Source organism: Oryzias melastigma, linkage group LG8 (genome assembly GCF_002922805.2).
Source record: "Oryzias melastigma strain HK-1 linkage group LG8, ASM292280v2, whole genome shotgun sequence".
Classification (NCBI taxonomy): domain Eukaryota; kingdom Metazoa; phylum Chordata; class Actinopteri; order Beloniformes; family Adrianichthyidae; genus Oryzias; species Oryzias melastigma.
In genome coordinates this window covers 3,642,939-3,652,328 of record NC_050519.1, presented here as the reverse complement: position 1 = coordinate 3,652,328, position 9,390 = coordinate 3,642,939, and the positions used below count along the sequence as shown (strand labels likewise).

General features: G+C 38.1%; 1 protein-coding gene across 2 annotated transcripts in view; it reads left to right on the top strand.

The window, feature by feature from the left end:
* Positions 1 to 1,833: 1,833 nt before the first annotated feature.
* gfap (glial fibrillary acidic protein) overlaps positions 1,834 to 9,390 on the top strand; it is a 9,802-nt gene continuing 2,245 nt past the window's right edge. Inside the window, exons 1-8 of one of the 2 annotated variants that reach the window (XM_024271527.2) lie at positions 1,834 to 2,362; positions 5,755 to 5,815; positions 5,892 to 5,987; positions 6,071 to 6,232; positions 6,313 to 6,438; positions 6,794 to 7,014; positions 7,091 to 7,134; positions 7,336 to 7,413. In XM_024271527.2, the coding sequence (XP_024127295.1) occupies positions 1,860 to 2,362; positions 5,755 to 5,815; positions 5,892 to 5,987; positions 6,071 to 6,232; positions 6,313 to 6,438; positions 6,794 to 7,014; positions 7,091 to 7,134; positions 7,336 to 7,413 (1,291 nt within the window). In that variant the 5' untranslated portion in view covers positions 1,834 to 1,859. Of the gene's footprint in view, positions 2,363 to 5,754; positions 5,816 to 5,891; positions 5,988 to 6,070; positions 6,233 to 6,312; positions 6,439 to 6,793; positions 7,015 to 7,090; positions 7,135 to 7,335; positions 7,419 to 9,390 lie in introns of both variants that reach the window. The other variant, XM_024271526.2, reaches the window with a different exon arrangement.

The following is a 9,390-nucleotide window of genomic DNA, read 5'->3' as shown; positions in this document are numbered from 1 at the left end:
GTTTATTTTAAAGGATTTTGCATATTTCATAGTCAATAACAAAGAAAGAGATTTTAATTAAATTCAGATTATTTTGAGTGTGTCCAAAGAAATACAAACATGTTAGCAAAGTAATGAAAATGTCAATTCTAAAGAAATAAAACATGTTAATGCTTTTATTTTGAAAGTTTTTTCATGTCTGATATTTGTCAACCAAAAAAAGACTTTAAACAAAGTCAGATGATTTTCTACTGTCAAAAAAATGTAATGTCAATTCTAAACAAAAAGAAACCGTTTCATGCTTTTATGTTGAAAGATTTTATGTACTTTATAATCAACAACAAAAAAAGAGACTTTAGTTAAAGTCAAATAATTTTCTAGTGTGTCCAAAAAATAAAAATATTCGCAAAAAAATTTAAAATGTCAATTCTAAACAAAAAGAACCAGGTTAATGCTTTTATTTTGAAAGGTTTCATGTTTTTTATAGTCAATAACAAAAACAGAGACTTTAATTAAAGTCAGGTGATTTTTTTGTGTCTCAAAAAATATAAATATATTAGCAAAAGGTTCAAAATGGCATTTTTGAGAAAAAAATAAATTTACAATACTTTTATTTTGATCAAAGTTAACCTGTTTTATATTTAAAAACAAAAACAGAGACTTTAGTTAAAGTCAGATGACTATTTTAGTGTGTCTAAAAAACATAAACATGTTAGCAAACTATTTAATATGTAAATTCCGAACAAATTAAACAATTTCTATGCTTTTAGTTTGAAAGATTTTGCTTAACAACAGAATTTAATTAAAATCAGAAGATTTTCTAGGTTTTCCAAAAATACAAATATTTTAGCAAATTATTTACAATGTCAATTCTGAACCAATAAAGCATTTTTTCTGCTGTTGAAGCATGCACCCTGACCCATCTCCCGTCTGTTTACTCTCTCCCACTAGCTTACAGCCCCTCACAGCCAACATTACTGCTGCAACAAACATGGTGAGAACTATCAGAACTCTCCAGCCGTACAGTTCAGAGCAGATGGAAGCTCAGACGAGGAAAATGAAGAGGTTAATGTTTCTGTTTGAGCTTTTTCAAACCACAGGTTTTTGTTTGCTCCTGATCCATCCCGATTTGAAGAAAGAAATACACAGAAATGCAGTTTTAATCTTAGATTATTTTATATATGTTCTCCATCATGAGAAAAATAATTCAAGAATATGTAAAAAATGCCAAAGAGACAATTTTCATTGGAGTAATTTATGTTTTACTTGTATTTTATGTGTTGACATTTAGATCTCACGTCTGTTATAAAATTCTATTTTAAAGGTTGTCGGTGTCTTTCATCCATCATTTTAAACTGCAGATGGGACAAACTTTTTCTGTATAAGTTCAGATACTAATGTAGACGGTGATGTCATTATTATGTCATCAAGTCCAGAAGTGTGTTTCCAGGCCTAAATGCTGAACCCAGCTGTGAGTTTGTTCAGGATTTCTTAAATCTCGACTGGGTTCTTTGGGTTTGTCAGCCTTCAATCAGAACCTGTTTGTTGTTTTTGTGGTCCGGTTTGTGGTCAGGCTGGAACGGCGGCCAGACTGTTTCACACAAATTCCCTTTCATTCAGTTGGAACAGAAAGAAAGATGGCAAGACAAAAAAGGGGGGGTGAACGTAGGAGTGAAAAGGGGAGTGAGTCAGGGGGCCAGGAGTGGACAGGGACAGACAATCCTCGGCCCACAGCTTTTTCAGCCCCTTTCTGCCCCATTCCCCGCCTGCTGCCCCCCCTTCTCCCTGCCCCACCCCGTGGCCTCTGTGTTCTGGACTTGGGGGGGGTTCTTGCACTATAAAAGCCCAGTTTGTCCCCCCTGTGAGCCCATTCCCCCATCATGGAGAGCCAGAGAGTCCAGTCCTCCTACAGGAAACGTTTCGGACCTCAAGGCTCGAGCGGTGCAGCGGGGAGGCTATCGTCCAGCCGCCTCTCCTGGCATGGAACCCCTCGAAACATCTCCATCTCTACCCCCATATCCCGGACCTCCCTGGGGTCCTCCTTACTGCTGGGGAGTCCGGGGGACCGGCTGGACTTCTCCGCCGACTCCCTGTTGAAGGCCCAGTACAAGGAGACGCGCACCAACGAGAAGATGGAGATGATGGGCCTCAACGACCGCTTCGCCAGCTACATCGAGAAGGTGCGCATGCTGGAGCAGCAGAACAAAGTGCTGGTGGCGGAGCTCAACCAGCTGAGGGGGAAGGAGCCCAGTCGCCTTGGAGACATCTACCAGGACGAGCTCAGGGAGCTGCGGCGGCAGGTGGACAACCTGACCACGGGGAAGGCTCGCCTGGAGATCGAGAGGGACAACCTGGCTGCAGATCTGACCACGCTGAAGCAGAGGTAAGAGGGTATGGAGGGTCTTTTGTGCCACTATATTGACAGGAAAACACAGTTTGAAGATCAAAATTCTCTAAATTGTAGGCAAAATGTTAAGAATAAAACTTGAGGATTTCCAAATTAAAATATATTTAATTAAAAAAAAACATTTTTTTTGCTTTCAAAAAATATTTTTGTGCTTGCAAACCTTTTTTTGCTTTCAAAAATAATAGCAAAATGAGGCATAACTCATCTAGAAACATGTGTTGCAAATGGAAAAATATTTTTTGAAATTAAAAAAATGTGCAAACACTAAAATATTTTTTGAAACCAAAAGAAAAAGTTTGTCAAAGCAAAAATATTTCTGAAAGCAAACAAAAAAGTTTGAAACGCAAACATATTTTTTTAAGCAAAAGAAAAAAATTGCAAGCGCAAAATTTTCTTAAAAAAGTTCGCCAAAGCAAAAAAGTTTTTTGTATGTGAAAAAAGTTTTTAAACGAAAAAATATTTGTTACAAGCCAAAAAATTTTTGCAAATGCAAATATATTTTTGAAAGCAGAAAAAAAGTTTGAAAACGTAAACATATTTTTTGAAAGCAAGAAAAATTTTGCAAACGTAAAAATATTTTTGAAAGAAAAAAAGGTTGCAAACATAAACATATTTTTTAAACCAAAAGAAAAAGTTTACCAAACCAAAAAAATGTTGATAGCGAAAGAAAAAGTTTGCAAACTCAAATAGTTTTTTGAAAGCGAAAAAAAAGCTTGCAAGCACAAAAATATTTTTGAAAAGCAGAAAAAAGTTTTCAAACGCAAAAAGTTTTTTGAAAGCAAGAAAAAATTTACAAATGCAAAAATATTTTTGAAAGAAAAAAAAGTTTGCAACTGCAAAAATGTTTTCAAAAGCAAAGAAAAAGTTTGCAACCTTAAAAATATTTTTGAAAGCAGAAAAAAAGGTTTGCAAATGTAAAATTATTTTTTGAAAGCAGAAATAAGATTTTTGAAAGCAAATCTTCAAAATTTTCATTTACAAATTAAGAAGATTTATTCCTAACATGTTACATTTTGTTTGCAATGTAGAAAATTTGTATCTAAAAACATTTCCTTCTAATATGTTGGCACTAAAATAACTCCATAAAGGGATAAAAAAAAAGGTGAAACCTCAGGGGGATGCTCTTATTTGCAACACACTAAAGAATATCTTTCAATCTGAAATTTCCAATTTTTAATCTAAAATGCCAAATGTAATTTCAAATGTGTTGCTTTAGGGTTAAAAGTCCAGAAAACCCAGCTCAGTTGTAGAAATCCTGGCACAGATGAAAAAAGCTTTTTCCTCTTTTTAATTACGACAGCATTTAAATGCAGATTTGGTTCTGTTTGGGTTTTGTTAGAACGGCCCGCCTGAGCTTTACCGCCATACAAACCCGACCCCGACTGAACCGCCTCGTCAGCCCTGAAAGAGCGTGGAGGAATGAGGCCAACACAATGGCGGCCCGCACAAAGAGAGCAGCCGGGCAGATGTTCTTTGAAGCCTCACTCTTTTTTCCTTGAATTTATTCTGGAAGTCTGATTGACTGACGGTCCTCTTTGCCCTCTGCTCCCTAAAAGACGTTCGGGTGAAGAATGATGTCGTGGCTGAGAGGGTCAGAGGTCACCTTGTTGCTTATGTTGTTCACACACCGAGATTATTCCATCTGTATGAATCCATACAGATGTTGGAGTGAGGCGCATCGCTCGTCTGTGTTTGGCAGATGGATTGTGCGGCTTTTTTTTTTTTTTGTGGTTGTGTGTGCGTCCTCCATCCCGTGGGAAAGGCCTCTGGCTGTTAGTTTTCTGTGAATGTGTAATGATGCATAAGCTGCCCTTTCAGCTGAGGCTGGCTCCGCCCCCTCCCCTGCAACACAAGGAGCAACATGAAATGCACAGAGTAGAAAGTGACTGATGTTAAACAGAAACCCGTGGATTTGATTCCTGAAGATTATTTTAAAGTTCTTCTCCGATCATCTTTGGATTGATTTTTAAAATGTTCCCAGCGGTTTGTTAATTATGATTATTCAGTTTTTTAGGCAAAAAAATTAAAAATAAATGTCGTTTTTAGGACATATTTAATCAGTTTTGGGCGGGACTTTTGGTGCAGAAGTAAGCCTCTGCTTATTTCCCATGATCCCTTTGTTTACACTCTCTCCTGCTCGCTCTCACTCCCCCAACGTAAAGGTTACCAAACATCAATATAATTATATGATCGTTTTTAGGTATAACTGTAAATTATTTGAAATATCATGTTGGAACAGTGGCTCCTCTATCTCTATTGGCTGATTTATTTAAAACATGGTTAAATACATTATCTCTGAATTGAGAGCAGTGGGTAACACTTTATAATAAGATTCATTAACAAGGTTTATTAACACATTAACAAACGATATGAATGGGTTTATAGGGCATTAGTAGGACATCTATTAGTACAATAATCCAAATAAGCTTTATTAGCATACTTAGACTCATTAACAAAAAGTGAAGAAAGTGAGACGATTTTCTACTAAGAAATATTAATAAACTGCTAACAAGATTGTATATATGGTGCTATACATGGTTCTGACCCCATATGATTTCTGCCCAGAGGGCTGAATGTCAAAGTGAAGAAATTCTATGAAATGTGGGTTTATGTTATCTGTGGTCCATTCATCTGCAAAAAATTCATAATTTTTACTCATTTGGCGTAAATAAACAAATAGATGGTGGAAAATACTTTTTTTTCTAAATGTGAAAATAGTTTTTACTTCCTTTCAAAATAAAAGACATCCTGTGTCTCATAGCATCCTCCCACTATCATCATTTTCCCTACTAACTATGTTGACTTTTGGAAAAACACTTTTATTGGTTTATCATTCAATAGGAATAGTATCTAAAAAAATATTTTCTTAACAACTCCCTTCTGTACAGCTACTAAATATTGTTGTGCAGCGTAAAATATCTTCTTTAAACTAATAATATCAGATCAACTTCACAAATTTCAGCAGGGGTGTAAATAACTGTTTCTTACTGTTTTATGAGCACAACAGCCATACCTTTATAAACCTAAAACCCCCAGAGAGCCAATATTGAGGGTTAAAAGAGCCACATGTGGCTCTGGAGCCTCAGGTTGCAGATCCCTGATGCATCAGAATGGAGCAGAGCAGGGAGCGTCTGCTTTTAATTTACAGTTTGTCTAAAGAAAGACTTAGAAATGCAATTTATATATGCTGTTTATTATCAGGAAAATGCCACAAAAACATGTTACCTTGTTTCTGGAGTGGATCTTTAACCCTTTGATACCTATTAATGCAAATATGCATTAAATCTCTTTAGTTCCAAAATTATCTTAATTTAGCATCTACTTGTCTCCCTTCTGTGAATCTGAAAATCCGTCTGTGTTTGCGACAGGTTGCAGGATGAGATCGGGTTGCGTCAGGAAGCAGAGAACAGCTTGAACGCCTTCAGACAGGTAACTTTATTTCCTGAAGCCATCTTAACAGCTGTGATGAGGAGTTTTCTGAGTCCTCGTGTCGTTGTTCACGCAGGATGTGGATGAAGCGTCTCTCAGTCGAGTCCAGCTGGAGAGGAAGATCGACTCTCTTCAGGATGAGATCAACTTTTTGAGGAAAATACACGATGAGGTAGGAAACCGAACATACACAAACTTTTATTTATCATGTTTTGTGTGCAAAATGTCAACTGTTTTATGACTTTATTTAATCAGGAGCTGCGTGAGTCACAAGAGAAAGTCTTGGCCCAGCAGGTCCACGTGGATCTGGATGTCTCAAAACCAGATCTGACTGCTGCTCTGAGAGACATCAGGATCCAGTATGAAAACCTGGCCACCTCCAACATGCAGGAGACAGAGGAGTGGTATCGATCCAAGGTCACAGGAATCCAATCCTCTTTTCTAGATAACGTTTGCAAGCAGAGGAAGACTTTGTTTGTCCACCTTTTGGGTTACAGTTTGCTGACCTGACAGATGCAGCCAATCGGAATGCGGAAGCCTTACGCCAGGCCAAGCAAGAGGCCAATGAGTATCGCCGTCAGATCCAAGTGTTGACCTGCGACCTGGACGCTCTCCGAGGGACAGTGAGTCCACATAGTTAGAAAACTGTAGCATCATAAATCGATTTCTCTTTGGGATTCTGATCTTGGGTTGCACGGTGGTACAGTGGTTAGCAAGATAGTTCAAATCCCGGCTGGGATCTCAATATTCTCCCCATGCATGCGTGGATTTATCCAGCTTCCTCCCACGGTCCAAAAACACACTTTATTGGTTGATTGGCTCCCCTAAAATGTGCTTGTGTGGTCCTGTAACAAGTTGGGGGCTTGTCCAGGATGCAACCCACCAGGTCAGGCTACAGCAACCCCCTGTGAACCCAAAAGAGATACAGCAGTTTCCCTAATCAAATTTCTAAGTCTGATTCCGTCGTTTCTCCTGGAGAACGAGTCTCTGGAACGCCAGCTGCGGGAGATGGAGGACCGCTGTGCCATGGAGACAGCCGGTTACCAGGATACGGTGAGCCGCTTGGAGGAGGAGATCCATGCTCTGAAGGAGGAGATGGCGAGGCATCTGCAGGAATACCAGGACCTGCTCAACGTCAAGCTGGCGCTGGATATCGAGATAGCCACCTACAGAAAACTACTGGAGGGGGAGGAGAGCAGGTGAGGCGGAGCGCGGCGGGCGCTTCATCTGTGACACAACAATCATGATATAAATGTAATATCTTTCCTTTTTTAGGATTACCATTCCAGTTCAGAGTTTCTCCAACTTGCAGTTCAGAGGTCAGTATGATCCAACCTCTATATTTGATTTAATTCATCACCAGAATATATCTATTATAACATCTGTACCTGAGGCAAACTGTTTTTTTGACATATTTGTGGTTAAATAAGAAGATTTAGTTGTTTTGCTGTAAGTTTTGTTGCTTTAATAATGTCCTACTAGTTGAAAAGTTTTCTTAAAAAATGTTTATCTTGTTTTAGAAACAAATTTGGACTCCAAAACTCCAGAGGCTCACGTGAAGAGGAGCATCTTGGTTCGCACTGTGGAGACCAGAGATGGTGAGGTGTGTGGAGCAGACGTTTGGACTAAAACATTGTCTGTGAAGGTTCTCTTTCATCCAGGAGACGTTGAGCTGAAGTTGAGTCGTGACGTCTGGACTTTAAGTTCCACTCTGATCATCTTTTGCTTTATTGTAAAAGCGTTCCCCGTGGTCTTTTACTTATAATTAGCAGGTTTTAGCCTGTATCAAAAAAAATTGTGTTGCTTTTTAGGACATAGTTTCTGCAGAGCAACAAGAGTTTATTAGAAATTTGCTTGAGCCTGCACTCATTTCCCATCATCCCTTTGTTTATAATCTCTCCTATGAGCTTACAGCCCCTCACATCCCAACCTAACATTACCAGTGCAACAGAAATGTTGGAGTTTTGATCCAGATCAGATCCCAGCTCAGATGATGAAAACAAAGACGTTCATGGATCTATTTGTGTGCAAGTGGATCCATTCGAATGAGGCGGAGCAGGAAACTCATGGCCCGCCTTTTGTATGTAACAACTATAAACTTTTTCAAAGGGTATTTTTTTTCCTCTGCATCTGATTCACAATTATTTGAATTAAAATTCAACCCGTCTGATCTCAAGTGGGCCGGACCAGTAACACAAAAGCAAAGAAACCTGTGGTCAACTTGTTATCTGTAGCTTTGTTTTTGTTTTGTTTTTGTTCTCAGTTGGAAAAAATGCCTCAACCAACCTAGTACCCTAATCACTTATAATTGCTTTGTTTATTATAATTATTTCTTGATCTCCTGTTATGCTGGTCTCCATTTCCTCTGCTTCCCCTAGTGGTGGAATAGCGCATTGCGGTCATTTCTTTAAATAACCATAACTCGCCACAGGAATTGCTTTTATTTTTTTTTTTTACATCCTTAGATTTTTTTTTGTCTTGATTAAACCAACGGTTGTACCCAGCCCCCGGGCCGTGTGTTTGACACCCCTGATGCCCGTCTTTCTTTTCCTCGTCTGAGTTGGCTCAAAACTAGCGCTGGGTACTGATAATAATTTCCAAAACCGATTCCATTCTATTCACAATAGTTTCGATTCTTTTGATCCCCTCAATAAAATTAGATTCATTTTAATTTTTAGTTTACACGGTGTACACATTGATACATATTTGTTTATAAATAGATTAATAATGTATTTTGAAGATATTCATTTAAATCTGATACAGTTCACATACTGTAAAAATATAAGTGAAAAAATAATGAGATTGTTAATATCCTCCAGTGTTACATGGATTCTCTAAAGAAGAAGTTCTAACAAAAATGTTCAGATCATTAACATGGTAAACATTGCTATGTTTCTCCTTCAGTTTGGCCACCAGGTGGCGATCGCGCTATAGCATTAAACCTTATTCCACAAGAAGAAGAAAGTAAAACGGTGTTTTAGACCACAAATGGTTACTTTTTAAGAAATGTTTCTTTACAAAAGTTTGGGAAATTCATGCCTTTGATTCTATAAAGTCATTTAGTCAGTTATGTATGTTTGGGCGACCGAGCGTTAGCATTAGCCGTCCTATGGGGAATTCCATGAAACGTTAGCATCAAGCTAACGGACTTTAGCTTTTATGTGCTAAATCCAATCGTTTTCTACTTTAATACTTTGTATTGGTTTATTAAGCTTAGACTTTTATCAACTCAGCCCTACTCAAAAATATACGACTGGATAACTCCAATGTTACATTTTTGTTGCACCACTAATGTTTGGATTGTTGACTAGCAGGTGAGAGTGTAAAGAAAGGGATGACGGGAAATGAAGGCTGGCTTCCTCCACGCCTACAACTCACATCTGACTTTTCCAGTGCTTGGAAAACACATAACAACATCGGTTTTATTACTTTAAAAAGTTAAAGCTAAACCTTTGTCCACTAAATGTGTTACTCCTTGTGACGGATCACCCTCCCGGTGGAGGGATACACAACTTTCCTTAAAAAAAAAAAAAAACAAGTTTGGACACTACTAAAGCACCAAATGCCCTTAGAAA